This window comes from Echinops telfairi, unplaced genomic scaffold, assembly GCF_000313985.2.
Source record: "Echinops telfairi isolate 266 unplaced genomic scaffold, ASM31398v2 ScPeMD7_12;HRSCAF=54, whole genome shotgun sequence".
Classification (NCBI taxonomy): Eukaryota; Metazoa; Chordata; class Mammalia; order Afrosoricida; family Tenrecidae; genus Echinops; species Echinops telfairi.
The window spans coordinates 5,413,823-5,431,813 of record NW_022103909.1 but is presented as its reverse complement, the minus strand read 5'-3'; the positions used below and the strand labels follow the sequence as shown (position 1 = coordinate 5,431,813).

Here is a 17,991-nt window from a genome sequence, read left to right as displayed (position 1 = left end):
AATGTTTAACCCGTGGATCCACCATGGCTTCTTTCTAAATACAGGTGCCTTTCCAAATGGCTTTGTTGCTGTTGCTAACAAGTTGATTCTAGCTCATGTAGACCCCACCTGCGCAGAGCACCAGGCCTGCCTTCCAAGGTGCCTCTAAATGGGTTTGAATTGCTAACCTTTTTGGTTAGTGGGCAAGTGTTTAACAATTTGTATCACACAAGGACTCTTCTAAAAGGTTAGATATGAAGTTTTCAGTTATTTTTACTAGTATGTTTAGATTTACAATGAAAAGGAAATAGGGACATGTTTAAGTTGCTGGGCCTGAGATCGAATGAGAGAAAATGTGCACTTCCATTGTTGACTATTTCCTCTGTGGCTAGTAGGGAAGAAAGGTCCAAGGATAAGAATACCATACTGGATATATGTCCTTTGAGATGACCAAGAGTTTGAACAATTCTATTATTTGAGTATTTGTGACAGTCCACAAGAAGAACCTACTAGATGCTGCTCATATAGTCAGCCTTAGAAGAAAATGTTCTTTAATATGTGAAGAAGTGCTGATCTCAGAAATGCTCATGTATCAAACAAAACAAACCAAATTAGTTGTCATTGAGTTTGTTCCTATTCAGAGCTATCCTGTAGGACAGAATAGAACTGTCCCTGTGGTTTTCTGAGCGTGTCTCCTTATGAGAGCGGAAAGCCTCATCGTTCTCCCAATATCTAGCTGTGTTTTTGAACTGCCGACCTTAGGAGCCCAAAGTGTAACCCACTATGCCACCAGATTCCTTCATCTATTAGACAGGACAGAAAAATAGATGCATTCTGTCCCAGAGAAAGCCAGAAGCTTTGTAAGTGAAATAGGAGTTCTCTGAATATTTTTCTTCCTTATTTACAACTTTTTCCCATTATGTTTCTATCCCATTTAATCTTCTTTCCCGGCCTCTTTAAGTCTGCTCTTCACTGCAAATCTTTTCTTTGGGTGCTTCCTTTTGCTGAGCCCTTTCTGTGTCACTGGTTTCTTGCTTTCCCCTTTTTGGAATATTGTATCCAGCTGCTCAGGAAGTACACTTGCCTTTCCTAGGTTAGAGTGATTATCGGTAGAGTTGACTTCTTGCCCTTTGGGTTCAAACTATGCATGCTCAGGTGCCTGCAAGGATTAGAGCAAGCTGCAACCATCAAATCTGTGCTGGGGAGAAGAGCACATTGGGAAGTCAAAACCATGCAATCACCGTATTCATAAAGGAGGTAAATTTGAAAGCCAGATTCATGTGCTGTGTCTCCCAGAATTGTTTCAAATTTTTTGGTAAATGCACATTAATTCTAATGGAATGAATCCCTAATGACTGAATTTAAATCATTATTAGTGGTGATTTTCATAGATGATCTTTATTTAGAATGGCAGCGAGACATTTGGGAGAATGCTTGGAGGTCTGAGTGTGAAGTGATGTAAATATAAGATGATAGAGACTCTTGAATATCAAAGATATTTTTATTTTATAGACAGAGACCAAGATGCATTTTGATAAAAAAGGAAAAACTCCTGATACAGTGATATAAGACAGATCCAAATTCAACTAATGCGAAAATACATATTTTTATCAGAGACCTTCAATTTTCTCATCTGTAAAATAGTTTAGACATCTCCTATTTTATTGCTACTAACTTCCTTTCCACCTACTCCCACACATAATTGGAGATACCAGCCTCTTAATTTCTATCCCAGGATTAAATTGGAAAATATGCATAACATTGCTATACAAATAACAAAAATCTGAACAATATAATATGTTCTATGTAAACACTAATTAATTATAAAAATATGTTGAATTAAGTATTGAAAAATAATGGATACATGAGAACAGAAATGTGAAGCTGCCACTTTCAAAATAATGCTGGTATTTCACAAGAAATGATGAACCCAATTAAAGAAAAGTGGCATAGATCAGCATTCAACAAAAGCAGAAGAATAAACATGAAATAAAACTCTAGCATAGCTGATCATGCGAGTTCAGGACCCCAGAGACAGACATGGAGGGGAAAATACCTGAGAAGTCAGTGAGGACAACTTCAAAATCTTTATGATAAATTGTAGACTGAAGAGATGGGAATGTAAAGAGAAAAGATAGGGATGTCCTGGGCATAGGCAGAGCAAGAAGGGTTCAGTCTAACTACTGTTCTTCTTTACAGGATAAAGGAGTTTCTAAATGGCCGTGGGGAACCACAGCACCATCACCGAGTTCATTCTCTTTGGTCTGTCAGCGGATCCCAAGATCCAAGCCCTGCTCTTCGTGTTCTTCCTGGGGGTTTACCTACAAACTCTCATAGGGAACCTGTTGATGTTACTGGTTATAAGGGTGGATTCTCACCTCCACACGCCCATGTACTTCTTGCTGAGTCAGCTCTCTTTCCTGGATCTCTTCTTCTCGTCTGTCACAGTGCCCAAGCTACTGAAGAATCTGCTGTCTCAATTAAAAACAATCTCTATGGGGTGTTGCCTGGCTCAAGCTTTTTTTTTGTATGAGACTGGAGGGACTGAAGCCTGCCTGCTTGCAGTGATGGCCTATGACCGCTTTGTTGCCATCTGCCACCCTCTGCTCTATGGGCAGATAATGAACAACCAACTCTGTAAGGAGCTGGTGTGGGGATCTTGGAGCCTAGGCTTTCTGGATGCATTCATCAACATTCTTCTAGCTATGGACTTGGTCTTCTGTGGGGACAAGGTCATCCCCCACTACAACTGTGAGTTGCCCTCACTCTTCTCGCTGTCCTGCTCTGATGTCTCCATCAACGTTAGTGTTATGCTCTGCTCTGTCCTCCTGCATGGGCTTGGAACCTGTGTTCTAATCATTTTCTCCTACACCCTCATTGTCTCCACCATCATGAGCATCGGCTCCTCCACAGGTAGAAGGAAGGCCTTCTCTACCTGTTCCTCTCACCTCGCTGCGGTACTCCTATTTTACGGCTCTGCTTTTCTTCGCTATGCCATACCAAACTCAGATTCGCCCTTGGAGTTGATCTTCTCAGTGCAGTACAGCGTGATAACTCCCCTGGTGAATCCCCTCATCTACAGCCTGAAGAACAATGAGGTGAAAGCAGCTGTCAGAAGGACCCTGAGAAAGTATCTTCAGTATCTCAGGTAGCCGACCACAGGTAGAAGATGATGGAGAATGAGTATATTACAGCCAGCTATCTGGTGAGTGGAACAGTAGGGATTTTTCTGATGGTCCAAGTTGTCAGATACCGAAAAGCACCTTAAATAGTCAGATAGCTGTTTGGAGGTGCCGTGGAGAAGATGATTTAGACTCATTCTGGCTTAGAAACAATGTAAGGCAATCCAATAGTCACATTAATCCAATGATTTTCTTGGATATTCTTTTGGCTAAATTGATAGGTCTTCATCTCATTCTGTTTCTCTGTACTAGGTCGTTCACTGAGCAACATGGAATAAAATTATCAAATGCTCAAACTATTAGGGAAAGGCACATAGAACAAGCGTGTTGAAACTTTATTTTTTTCTGGAATAAAATATTTTTATTGATATATCTTACTCATTCCAATCTATCCCTTCCCTTCCTATACAGTTTGGCTGTTCAAGCCCATCAGGTGAGGCTATGCAATCATCAGTGCTACCTTCACTTCCAGTACTCTTAGAGGACCCTTACTCCTGTCAGTATCTCTGGGTGGTCACCAATCTTGACTACCCTATACCGAGCAATCTTAAAAGAGCAAATGAACATACACAAGTCTAACATGACCAATGAGGTATATCATATCTGGACCACAATAGTAAGAGGAGGAAATCTAGAGAACTAGAGGGTAGTTATGTGGTTCATCAGTGCCACACTACACCCTGGATTTATCCTCTGTCCCATGAGGCCCTATGAAAAGGGATGGTCCAATTGTCTTGCTGGTGGACTTTGGGTCTCCACTACATCCAGTCCCCTTCATATCAATTTGGATCTTGACTATAAGGGATTACAGAGGGTTTTGAGGGTTGTTGTGCAATAGTAGATAACAGGGATACTTAGATCTGGATGATCTAGGCTAAAGAAAAGTATCTCCACCGGGGAGAAAGAATGGTCAAAAGAGACTTTTCTAAAGGGATACACCAGAAAAGTCTCACAAAACAAATTTCTAAAATATCTGAGAAAAAAATTAAAGAAATATCAAAAAAGACTATGGTTTCATTAAATAGACAATTTAGCAGAAATTTGAGACGAGCAAGATTGTAGAATGAGAGGCATAGTTTGGGGAAAGAGCAGGTTCAGTGAACCAAAAAATGAGCACGAATTAAGTGTGAAAACAAAAACAAAGAGCAGGGTTGAACACCTGGTTGTAACTTTAGGGTGTACCTGTCAGGTCACTATCTGCTGAGGGGCAGATAGTGCATTCTTAACTGCCTAGGACTGCAGTGAAGAGAAAAAATATATATCCCCCAAACTCCACTGTAAGGCATAAAATCAGGTCTTGAAGATAAAGGGAAAAAAACAACAACAAAAAAACCCCACGGGGTTCCCAACCAAGAGTAAACCAGGCCAGGTTAAAACCATGTTCTTGCTCTGCTGCCCCTCTACTTCCCAATGATCTTTTCCTACACAAGAAAGTCATGCTCTTAAACTGTCTGCTACAGATCGCCCTTTCCATTACCTCCCTAAAACTTCTGCAGCTGATCAAATTACTTGAGAACAAGACAACAAGAGGAAATTCTCTTAAAATAATTTTTGTTGGTCATTGTTAATTAAAAGCTTCTTTAGTAGCATATCCATTTATGTTCTTCTGTTTTTAAATTTCCAAATTTTCAATAGCTATAACTATACTTTGTGAGTTTTCCTTTTTCTTTCTTTTTTGTTTGCTATTTTTCTCACATTTGCTTTCATATTAATGTATGTATGCTTTTAAAAACTAAGTTGGTACCAGCTCAATACACTTTTGTATACTGAAGTTTCACCATTTGATTTATTCCTATCGGATCCATCCCGAGAAGTAGGAACCCTCCAGGACAGAGCAGTGGGTTTCTGAGACTGTGAATCTTCATGGAGGTAGAAAACCTCATCTTTATTCTCCTCCAGAGAAAGATGGTGGTTTTGAACTGCTGACCTTGCAGTTAGCAGGCCAACGAGTAAGTCAAAGAACATCAAAGTATTATAAAACCTAGTTTACTTTAGGGAATGTTGTACAACTTATTGACAGCTATCTTTGTGATAGAAAATTAAAATAGAATTCAAAACTATAAATATATAGCAAACAAGCATAAAAAAGATAATTTTACTAAACAAGGAAAATCAAATTTAGATACAAGTCCTATTGGTCCGCCTTTTTCATTCCTCTATATAAACTTTTTCATGCAATTGCTATAGCAAATATCTCAATGGGAAATATCGATGAAAGATTTTTGTAGCTCCACTCTTTTGAATCTGCCTTTGTCATTCCTTAATGATATTTTGGGTAGAGTCTATAAATTTGGAATCTCTTTCTATTAATTTATGACTATTGCAATATTATCATTTGATTTTCAAACTCAAATATGAGTTTCTTTCTTGCCAATCACAGTCCCCAATCCAAGACTGATCCATATCCTATACTGCTTTGAATGAAAGGTGTGAGGAGGTGGTCTGTCTCAAAACAAACCAAAGAAACAAAAACAAAAAAAACCTTCCCTTCTCTCTGCAAGTCAAGCTCCTTCAGTTTGCTGAGGGGCAGAGAGTGTATTCTTACTGTATGACACGCTGATGGTGCTCCATCAGTTTTACGGTGTCTCTGGCTAATACCCTTAGCCCTCAATGTCTGCTATGTAGCAGGTGTCCTTGTGCTTGGAAAGGTTTCCAGAAATTTATTCATTTAGTAATTGATTTCCTCATTCTGCGCCGAATGCAGAAGCAGAGTTTCACTATTCTAAAAAATGTGGCATGAAAAATCTTTATGCAGTGAAATATCTTTTTTTAAATTTAGAATTATACCTAGAATTGGAGTTACCTGGTTAAAAATAGATCGATTGCAATGGGTCAATGTTATCAAATATTTTCCAAAATAATTGCACTAATTACATTTATGGCTGCTTTACATAAGGTGTACAGGTTCCACATGAGAACAATTAAATTTCTGTAATTCTCTTTATTCTCCACCCATAGTCTGTTGTAACATGCACAGGTGTCATTTTGAGCACTCAGGTGCGCCTGACCCAAGTGATGGCATTTTCAATAACCTCATGTGTATGTGGAAGCTGGACAGTGAATAAGGAAAAGTGAAGAATAATTGATGCATTTGAATTATTGTGTTATTAAAGAATATTGAAGGTACCATGGACTACCAGGAAAAACAAGCTTCTTTTGAAAGAAGCACTGTTGGAATGTTCATTGGAAGTGAGAATGGCAAAACCCTAGAGAGAACATGGTCCTTCCAGCACTTCAACTCAGATATCTAGCCTCAGCACCTGTGAGACAAATTTCTTAACCCAATAAAATGTGTTAAGCCACCTCTTTTCTTTACTTTGTATGGCAGCCCTAGAAAAGAACGTAATTCTAAAATTTTTGACCATTTAACAAACATATGTAATTATTATTTTTCTATTCCATTTTTAAGGATCCTGGTATCCTTTTCCATATTTATTTATTATTATCCCCCCAATATAGTTTCAATAGCATCTCCTAAATCAAACTGTCTGTGCCAACAAGTCAGTTTCAATTCATAATGACCTTCTAGGACAGAGTGGAACTGCCCTGTGGGATTCTGGGACTGTAACTCTTTATGGGAGTAGACAGTCTCATCTTTCTCTCATGAAGAAGCTGGTGGTTGCAAATTGCTGATCTTGCAATAGTGTTTCCAAAACTAAAAACAAACAAAAACTCACTGCCACCGAGTTGGTTCATAAGGACACTATAGGACGGAGCAAAAATTCCCCTATGGGTTGTAATCTTTCTAGGAGCAGAAAGTCTGATCCACTCCACCGGAGAAGCTGGTGGGCTCAAAGGACTGATTTCTCAGTTCGCAGCCCAGCAGATAACCACTATGCCCCCAGGGCTCCTGTGGCCTCTGTTAATCTGTTGGCTTACGAGTTGGAAGTGTTCTTTATAAAGTAGAGCTTAACTCTTTTACTAATGTTAAATGGGTCACGTGGCATTTTATTATTTATTGTTCCCTAACAATAAACATTTTTGTATACCTCCTTGTTATGTAGGCATTTTGTATAGTTCTTAATGATCTTAAATCATATATGATTTTGTAATGTTCTTTCTGTAACCATCATAATGTACCTAGAATGGTGCTTAGAAGTACAGTACAACATTTCTGAATTTAGACATAGAAATATAGAAATATGTGAAATAGATGTAGTATGTTGTAGATAACCTTAAAGTGGACATGTCCCTGCATGGTGTGATAAAAGAAAACCCAGCATATTTAATCTTTGTAAATTAACCTTGAGACATAAATTTAAACAATTTCCTGTCTCTAACCTTAAAAATCATGTAGAACTCTATATGGAGAGATGACGTAACCTACTAGTCGGACATCCCACTGGCAGTTACTGAATCTGTGAAGCCAGAGTGAAAATGTTAGACATGAAGCCTGAATCTTTGCACACTCATGAGAGAAGTTAAAGGTAAAATGAATCTCTCTTTGTCATCTCTTACTCTTTCTGAGGACTGGGAGCCTGTTGAGTCTCTACTCCCTGCCAATATCCTCACTCTTTATGAGAGACCTTCACTGAGTTCCCGCTACGATCAAGCTTTCCTTCCAAGACCATCTGAAAGTTAGCTATTTAGACTCTAAACATTGAGTGTAAATGCCAACTCTGAGTCCCTATCTCTAAATAAATGTCTTGAGGTCTTACTTGTATGTCCTGCCATGAACCCAATTCCTCTTCTAAAACCAAACCCACTGCCATAGAGGTTATTCTGACACACACCCTCAAAAGCTCACTGCCATCTAGTCAGTTCTGTCTCATAGCAACCCTATAGGACAGAGTGGAGCGGCCCCGTGTGGGTCCCAAGGCTGTACATCATTATGAGAGCAGAAAGTCTCTTCATTCTCCTGCAGGTAGGTTCAAAATGCTGATTCGTGGATATAACCCACTCCACCCCCAGAACGCATTGCTGGCTCACCCTGGCCCTCTGGAGAGTTTCAGAGACTGTTCATCTTTACAGGAGCAGATGGCCTCTGCTTTCTTTAACAGGACGGCGGGTGAGTGTGATCCACCAGTCTTGCAGCTGCAATCCAATGTTTACTCAACAGAAGCACCAAGGCTCCATTGTCCTGCCATGAGTACCTTGTACTAAACAAAGTGAGTTTTTCTATGTCAAGCCTGAGCATTTCATTATATTTCAGAAAAAGATCTTGTAGGACACTCCTCATCCTATACATGGAATGTATCTATTTTCAACCTACCATTTTTCAGCCTTTTGGTGTTTCTTTCATGGGGCAGAAGTTCTTGATTTTAAAATGAATGTGATTATGCCTAACTTATCAATATGTTGTGTGTGAAATGGCCCTCAATAATAAAATCCATTAATTATGGTTCATTATATTAACAACTATGCTAACAATATAGACATTTGCTATTGGGTGCTGTTGAGTCAGTTCTGACTCATGACTACCTGATGCACCGCAGAAGGAATTACTGCCCAGTCCAGCACCATCCTCATATTGTTATGGTGGAGCCCTGCATTGGAGCCACAATGTCAATCCACACTGCCTTCTAACTTAAAGGAGTCGTCTTCCAGCACTGTATCTGATAGTGTTCCACTGTTGTTCATAAGGGGTTTAGTCACTAATTCCTCGATGTGGACAACCTATTTCCTCCTCATAGTTTGGTTTTCAGACTGGATAGTCAACTGAAAGCCATTCGCCATAGCTAATCCTGCTGGTATTTGAAATACTGGTGGCATGATTTCCAGCAGCACTGCAACAAGCCACCACAACACAAGCTGACAGATAAGTGGGAGATAAGGTGTTACAGTATATGACTATTAGATATTTATAAAATATGCATGTATGATATAAGTATAAATATATAATATATTAAGTAAGTGTGTACTATAGACATAAGGTATTCTATATGTATATGTATTTCACATTTAAAACAAGGCCATGAAGTCAAAATGCAACCTTGAATATATTCCACCTGAATTTCAAAAACATCTCAAGAATAGATTGGCTGCATTGAACACTAAAGACAGAAGACCTAATGAACTGTGGGAGTACACCAAGAACAGCATTCATGAAGAAACCAAAGTGTCATTTAAAAGATAGGAAAGAAAGAAAATATCAAAGGAGATGTCAGAAGAGACTCTGAAACTTGCTCTAAATCATAGAGTAGTCAATGCAAATTGAAAAATGATTAAGTCAAAGAGCTGAATAGAAGCTTTCAAAAGGACAATTCAAGAAGACAAAGTCAAATATTATAATGAAATGAGCAAAGACCTAGAGTTAGAAAACCAAAAAGGTAGAACATGCCCAGCCTATGTTAAACTGAATAACTCAAGAAAAATTCAAGCCTTGAGTTACAATATTGAAAAGTTTGGAGGACAAAATATTGAATGATTCAAGAAGCATTAAAAGACAATGGAAAGAATACACAGAGTTACTATATCAAAAAGAACTAGTTGACATTCCAAAATTTCTGGGGGTAGCATATGATCAAGAACCTATGGTACTGAAGGAAGAAGTTCAAGCTGCACAGGAAGCATTAGTCAAAAATAAGTTTCCATGATTGGTGCAATACCCACTGAAATACTGGAACAAGCTGATGAAGCACATCTATGCCAGGAAATTAGGAAGACACCTACTTGAATTGACTGAAAGAGATCTATATTTGTACCCATTCCAAAGAAAGGTGATACAGCAGAATGCTCAAATTATAGAACAATATTATTAACATCACACAGAAGTAAAATTGTACTGAAGATTATCCAACAATGGTTGTAGCACCACATTGACAGGGAGTTGGCAGAGGTTCAAGTCAGAGTCAGAAGAGGGCGTAGAACAAGGGGTATCATTGTAGATGTTAGATGGATCTTAGCTGAAAGCAGAGAATGTCAGAAAGATGCTTACTTGTGTTTTAGTGACTACGCCAAGGCATTTGACTGCGGGGATCATAACAAACTATGGATAACTTTGAGAAGAGTGGGAATCCCAGAGCACTTCATTGTGCTTATGTGGAACTTGTCCACAGATAAGACAAAGTCTTACATACTTTGGACATGTTGTCATAAGAGACCAATCCCTGGAGAAAGACCTCATGTTTGGTAAAATAGAGTGGGTCACATCAAAGAGGAAAACCTTTGATGTGACCCACTCATGTTAACAATGAGATGCATTGACCTTGTGGCTGCAACAATGGGCAGAAGTGAAGGAAAAATTGTGAGGATGGTGTAGGATTGGGCAGTGTTTCATTTTGTTGTGCATAGGATTCCTGTTCATCAGAATCTAGTTGATGGCACCCAGCAACATGTATTTTACAATCAGACACACATACATACATTTTCAAGGATGTATACTTAGATTTTTCCATATACAAAGAAAATAGCTATATCATTAAACATACCTGGCATCATTAAATACACACATAAACAAATGTACACATTCTTAAGACAAATTCAAATACATTTTATAATCAAATAATACTAAATTATTTTATGGAAGTTAACAAAAAATGTTTTAGAAAAATTGACAAGCATTAATAGTATTTCTTTTGCTTATCTAATGTATGGCTGATAATATTCATTACATTATTTTTTCATTGAAAATCGTATAGTTTATTATAAATAAAAATAGAAAATTTGGTTTATTTAAATCTTTTCTTACTTAACACTTCATTTAAAAAAATGCTTAAATACTTCGAAATCTGGAAGCACTCAAATTAGAACAGGAATGTGTTTCAGGTTGTATAGGAATCTGAACAGATTCACTAAAGTTAATGGATTCAAATAAGCAGTTTAGATCAAAGAAATCGCTTGCTGGGTTTTTATGCCGCCGCCCCCCTACTTTTTAACTTATTTAATCGACACACTACTTTTTGAAAATGTTTCTGAAGGAAAATGTTTCTGAAAGTAACATCACCTAAGAATTCTGAAAGCCAAGAAACAGTCCTTAGTGTGTCCATTGAAAACAATTCCTTTCTTGTTGGGAGCCATCCCAACCATGCTGTCTAGCAAAGTTCCAGCCTGGTGGAAGAAGCTTCTGCAGAGCAGAGTTTCCCAGAGAGGGTTTCCAACATCCCTCAAATATTTGCTGTTGTTAAATCCATTCTTGAGAATTTTGTGCATTGTCATGTTTACCGCACCTGGAGTGGATGCGAGGGCAGTCTTGAGAAGTACGAATGAAACCAGATCTTAAACTTGCTTCAATATGATGGGGCTTTCCTAGACTGAGGCACTGGAGAGGTTTAGACAGCGAGACATCTTTGGGAATTCTGAGAAGGATATGTGGGAATTGAGTGAGGAAGAAACCCCAAAGTTGAGGTCAGAGGAGAAAATGAAACCCACCAAAAAACCCTGGATTGCATTCAGAGTAGGTAGTGAGAGACTCATTTTGGCCTCTCTGATATAGAGGACCTTATAGACTGCCTCCCCCAACTGATGCCCCTATACCTTGGACAGGGGCTTACATAGGAGGAGAAAGAATGGTTAACATTAATAGAAAACACGTAAAGGGGGAAACATTAAGTCTTTGGCAAAGAATCAGATGGTTTGGACCCCCATGGTGCCTCAGGAGTACAAAAATTAAAAGAGACATAGGTAGACTATGGAACAGTTACCATAAGAGAGCTTATAAAGGAAAATATTTGAGAAGCATTTAACTCTGCTTGTAAATATTTTTAGAATAATGTAGGCTTTGAAGTAGCACATGAGGTAGTTTCATTATGTTAAGTTAGTCAACCAGGAAAGGAATATTGCGAGCAAAACATAGGGCAGTGAGTGGGATATGAGTCTAACCAAATTTTCTGAACATGTCAATCAAGAATAGTATGTGACGTATAAGACAAAGAGTACAGGAAGAAGAACCAGGAAGAGGATAGAAAGTGACAGAAAAAGTACAGACCTTATAATGGTCTTTTATCAGGTTTTAGTAGAAACAATAAGGGTGGCTTTGGAGTTAATCATAGGGCATTGTTTTTATTGTGGTCTGCAAAACTTTTGATGGTATAAATACAGCTGTTTGTGAGAACTCAGCAGAGATTGCTTCCACCAGAACATCTCTCGTGTGTGTCTCATCTGTGTTCACCCACTCCACACCTCCTTCAGGTACCCAGTTCAACCCTCCCTGAGCTGGACTCCGGCACTTTCTTGCTTCAGGACCAGTCAAATACCCTTTGGTTACCAGATTCAGAAGTATACATTTACTGAAGTCCTTACTGTCCCGAATCCAATGTAGTTTCTCATTAAACTTGAATAGGAAGAGGAAACGGAATGCATGTCTAATTGCCTCTTGAACAACTGTCACTTTACCATGGACTGGAAGAACTGGACAACACCAGCTATTGTTACTGAAGATTTTGATCAAATAGTTTATAAAAGACCTAAAGAGGGAAGATGCACAACTTAATTACAAATTCTTATGGAATCCAGATTTTTCTAAAGTCACTGAAAGTGGGTGAGTCCCTCCCCTGAAACCATTGTGCCGAGATCATCTTTAAACTTTCCACCAAACATATTCCATGAAATCTTCTTTAAGTAAGATACATAACAACACAAACACACACACAGGCACACACACTTTATCTTAATTAGTAAAGACTGTCAGGCTTGAGCAGTGTACTCTTTAAAAAGTTATATATACGGGGTGTTGACAATAGCAAATACAAAAATTAGATAGGTCACAAGGAAGTGGTAGAGTAAGTTTAAATTAATGTGTAAGAATCAATTCAGCAAAGGAGGGTGGGAAATGGTTGCACAACTGGAAGAATGTAATGAATATCATTAAATTGTTCAGTTAAGAATAGTTGAATTAGCCCTACCTACCTACACGATCAGGGTTCCCACAAAAGAAGAAACCGTACATATAAAGTCACTATGAGCTGTGCTCATGGAACTGAGTTGGAGATGCAGCATATTATTATTTATTTATAGGAGTTATTTTTAGATTCTAGTATGCTTCCTTGTCATCTATCCATCTACTATATTTATCTTTTTTTAATCATTTTATTAGGGACTCATACAACTCCCATCACAATCCATAGATACATCAATTGTGTAAAGCACATTTGTACATTCATTGTCCTCATCATTTTCAAAACATTTGCTCTCCATTTAAGCCCCTGGCATCAGCTCTTCATTTTTCCTTCTCCCTTCCTGCTCCCCCTCCCTCATGAACCCTTGATAATTTACAAATTATTATTTTGTCATATCTTGCCCTGTCCGACGTCTCCCTTCACCCACTTTTCTGTTGCCCGTCCCCCAGGGAGGAGGTCACAAGTAGATCCTTGTAATTGGTTCCCCCTTTCCAACCCACTCTTCCTCTACGCTCCCAGTATTGCCACTCACACTCTTTTCTCAATCAGTGCATTTATTTGTTTAGGTTTGTTGGGTTTGTTTTTGTTTTGTCTTTCAATGGACAGAAGTTCTTAATTTTTACCAAGTCCAGTTTATTCATCTATTGAGGTCAGGGGGAAACACTCAAAGGAAGTGATGATAAAAAAGCTTTCATCATGTTTCATGATAGGAAAAACCACTATAACACATTCTAAACATATTATTCACACTTAGGCCTATATGCACATATATTTCTCTTACGTGGGAAAATAGTTATAGCAAGAATACTTGTAGTCATTAAACTCACACATAAACGTGTAAAAATTCTTAGATTCAGTCACAAAACATTATCATCAGATGAATACAAATGAGAACTTTATCATTAGATAAATTTTAAATTTCATTCATATTCACAAAGAAGGAAAATGTTCTAGAAAAGTGAATTTTATTATTCCAAATAACCTTGAATTTTATTGCTTTTAACTTATTTAAAAACTTAGCAAGTGATGGCAGGGAATAGCCATGATACCAGTAGATTCTGGCTTTGACTGGAAGCTTTGAGCTCATTATAAAATTACTTAATGAATTGAAGTGTTAATTTCTATGGCAGTGTACTTTAACTGGAGACTATTATAAACTCGCTAAAATTATTTCCTAAATACTCTTAAATCTGGGAGCACTCTGCTGAAACAAGACCTTCAGGTTCAATTAAACAAATTCATCTTAAGCAAACTGATATGGATCGAGTGTTCCAACAAATGAATAAATTTACTGGGAGTGTGTTGTTGTTTGTTTTGCTTTATTTTTACTCATTCACCCCACAAGTAACTTTTACACAACAAATGCATATGAAAATGATTTTGCCTGCAAAAACTCATTTTGGGGGAGGACATAATCCTCTGACTGTCCATTGAAACCACACATTTCCTGTTTGGGGACCAAATACCCCTTAGGCTACTTTGTCTCCTTTCAACTCCCACTAGATTCAGAAGTTTACACTTAAGGATTATAGGTTGTTATATCAACCAATATGTTCTGAAGGTCATGCCCAAGAGATCCCCTTTGGTCCCTATAAAAGTCAATGTTGCTAAATTTTTTGATGACTAACTCTTACTTTCCAGCTGCAATTATCAGCTATACAAACTGTTGTCCAGCTATAAAGGGCAGAAAATCAACCTTACCAGCTGCTTAAACTTAGTTACTCTGTAGATTGATTGAACCAGACACTACTATGTGTAGTGGAGACATGATTTAGAAGCAGGGGAAAAATGGGATTTGAGATCCTTTGAATAAAGGAACTGCCCTATGACAATTTCAATTTGTTATTGAAGAATCTAGTAAAACTTTTCATTATAGGATTCTGTGAACTCAATTATGAAACAAGATATAGAATAGCATCTTTTCTAGTTCATCTTTCTTCTGCATAAAAATCTGGCCGTCAAATTGAAGACATCACCTTGTTGGACAATATGTACAGGTAATCTTCATTTGGGCTATGGGAAGAATTTTGAGACTGAGTTTTATGACTGAACAATCATAGGACTCAAAATTTCCTTTTCCAAGGCTTTGGGATTATTTAAATTTGTTGGCTGTGGCATGACCAGGAAATTGATTGGGCCACCAAAATGAATTTTATGATGAATCTAAGGTCAGACTTCAGGCCCTGGCTGGACACCATAAACATTCAGTGTTCAATCAGTCGAAGCATTATTATAAACCAGACCTGAAATCTTAAGGAAAGCAGAGTGGAGGAACATAAGCCCAATCTAGGCATGAGGTCGAGGATAGTATCTTGCTATTAATCCAAATATCTGTAAAACAGAGGTAAAAAGAGGCTTAAAATTCTATTTTAAGTTGACTGCAGAGTATGAGTATCTGATAGAGTACTTCTTCAGGTGAGATAGAGAATGAAAGCATGTGTTTCAGCAGATGCTGAGATTCAATCTCTCACGGTGCTTTCAGAAGAATTTCCCAACTTCTTTCCTTATATGGTCTGGGAGATGGTTTGTAAAATATAGCACTGAGCAGAGTTCTCTATGCTGACAGCTGTACACCTAGGACAATACTTAAAATGTTCCCATGGCATGAAGCCCTCTTAAGTATTCCTTTTGTTACTTGCCCAGAGAATCCAAACTTTCCTATGATATACAGCCATATAGTAATTCTATATAGGATAGAGTTAAGGGTCCACCTGAGGCTTTGCATTTAGTGAAATAATTTTTATCATTAATCTCCCATTGGTTTTAATGAACTTTTGGAGCGCAATAAAAAGCCACAAATTTGTTAAAAATATAAAGTACTGAATCTAGGTGAGAAAAAAATCACACGTTGGGATTGTAGAATAGGAAGACAACAATTTCCAATTGGATGGTCAAATAAGACAGACATAAAGAACCATGAGTTCTGCTGAGAAAGAGCCATTTTGAGAGGCACATCTCAGACTCAGGAAGAAAAAAAAAACACGTTTAGAAGTTTGCTGTTCTGTGCAGCATGGTGCTCAGATAGATCCCCAGTAATCTGGTTTAGATTTTATAGCAAATGAATCCTGAAATCATCTTTGTCTCTCACCTTTCAGCTGTCAAGCAGCTGGTTTAGGGGGAAGGGTTTTGCTGACACTAAGGCCACTTAATTATTCCCATCTAATAATCCATTCTTACCTACAGAAACACAAATCTATTCTCATATTGTTTTTTATTTGTATAATTTATACTTTATAACTGTCTAATTGTGATTCCATGAAATGGGGCGATAGACGAAGTACAAATTGTTTACATTTATTTAATACTAACTTGCATTTTTTAGAAGCTTCTTTTACAAACTCACATTGTTCCAAGGACCTTGCAAAGACTTTACATCAGGCCATTGAGATCTCACACTTGGGGCCCTTCTCAACTGGTTCTCCAGGAAACGCTAATTGTATTACAATTACGATCCTTCACAGACCATCGGACGTTCAAGGTCTGCTTTCTTTTCTTTGACCTAAGATGAGCCATCAATTGTACCTCCAGAGTCACTCACACTGGAATGTAGAGAGTCCATTTGAAGTTTTGAAAAAGTTTCCTTTCTGTTTCCAGTGGGTACATTGGAATGTCTTATTATAACAAACCCAAACAAAACCCACTGCCATCGAATTGATTCTGATTCATAGTGCCCTAAATATGGCAGAGTATAATTACTCCTTAAGATTTATCAGGCAATGCTGCACTCATAGCTTCACCAGGGCTCAGAATTAAAATCTGTACCCAATCCATGCCCTAGGCTACGTCTAGCTGGAGTGAAGCAGAAACGTTGGAATAATGGCCAGAATTGGTATTCACTTACCTGATTGAGTTCCTGTCTTCATTTTGCCTCTGCAGACCCCTTCCCTTTTTGTAAAATGAATAATATTCTTAAAATACTCTGTTGTAATAATTATTGAAGATATATATATACAATACCAATATAGAGCAAAGAAAGGCAATCCTTCAGACTCCTTTACTTACCTATATATTTTTCTTGGGAATCTTTCCATGCAAATGTAGACCCGCTACAGTCTTTCTAATGATTGCAACATATATAAATATACATGCTGATAAGAATTATAGAAACTTATTAAAATATAAAAATATGAAGCTTTTCCTTTAGGACATGTACATATACATTCTATTGCCCCATTTCATGGAATCACAATTAGACAGTTATACATTTAAAGAGATGATGTTTACATCTTTCTAACCCTTCCTTGAAGATTAACATTGACATTGACACAGTAACAGCAACAAGAGCTCATCCCATATCAACAATTGTGAGGATGGTGCAAGGCTGGGTAGTGCTTCATTCTGTTGTACATAGGGCATTATGAGTAGGAGCTGACTGGATGATGGCACTTTACAAAAACTACTGCAATATCTAGGGCAGCAGTGCGCAACCTGTGGGTCGCGACCCTTTTTGGGGTCGAACAACCCTTACACAGGGGTCATCCGATTCGTAACAGTAACAAGATTACAGTTATGAAGTAGCAAAGAAGATAATTTTATGGTTAGGGATCACCACAACATGAGGAACTGTATTAAAGTGTCGCAGCATTAGGAAGGTTGAGAACCACTGGTCTAGGGTATCAATTTTTATTTGTTTCCTTTAATCTTTGACAGCTTCCAATTTTTCTAGATGCATACTTTGTATGTTCCATGTTCTAATTACTAAAACATTTTGAGACCATTTAAAAATTAGATTTGTAGCATAGAACACTAAGGATTGAAAACTGGATGAATTGTGGTGTGATATCAATGATATAATATGTGAAGAAAATAAAGGATCATTAAAAAGACAAGAAATAACACGAAGACCAAAATGAATTTCAGAAGAGACTCTACAACATGCTTTTGAAAAATAGAGTAGCTAAAGTGAATGTGAGAAATGAAGAATTAAAATAGTTTAACAGGTGGATTGAGTTTGAAAGGGTGGATTGAGAGGACAAAGTAAAGTATTATAATGAAACACCAAAAAACCTAGAGTTAGAAAATAAAAAAGGAAGAAAAGGTTCAGTATATGTCAA

General features: G+C 37.7%; 1 protein-coding gene across 1 annotated transcript; it reads left to right on the top strand.

Moving 5' to 3' along the window:
- Positions 1–2,195: 2,195 nt before the first annotated feature.
- On the top strand, positions 2,196–3,131 carry LOC101659548 (olfactory receptor 8S1-like). The gene has a single exon (XM_004711503.1). It carries the CDS (start codon positions 2,196–2,198, stop codon positions 3,129–3,131), a length of 936 nt encoding a protein of 311 aa, XP_004711560.1.
- The last annotated feature ends 14,860 nt before the right edge of the window (positions 3,132–17,991 follow it).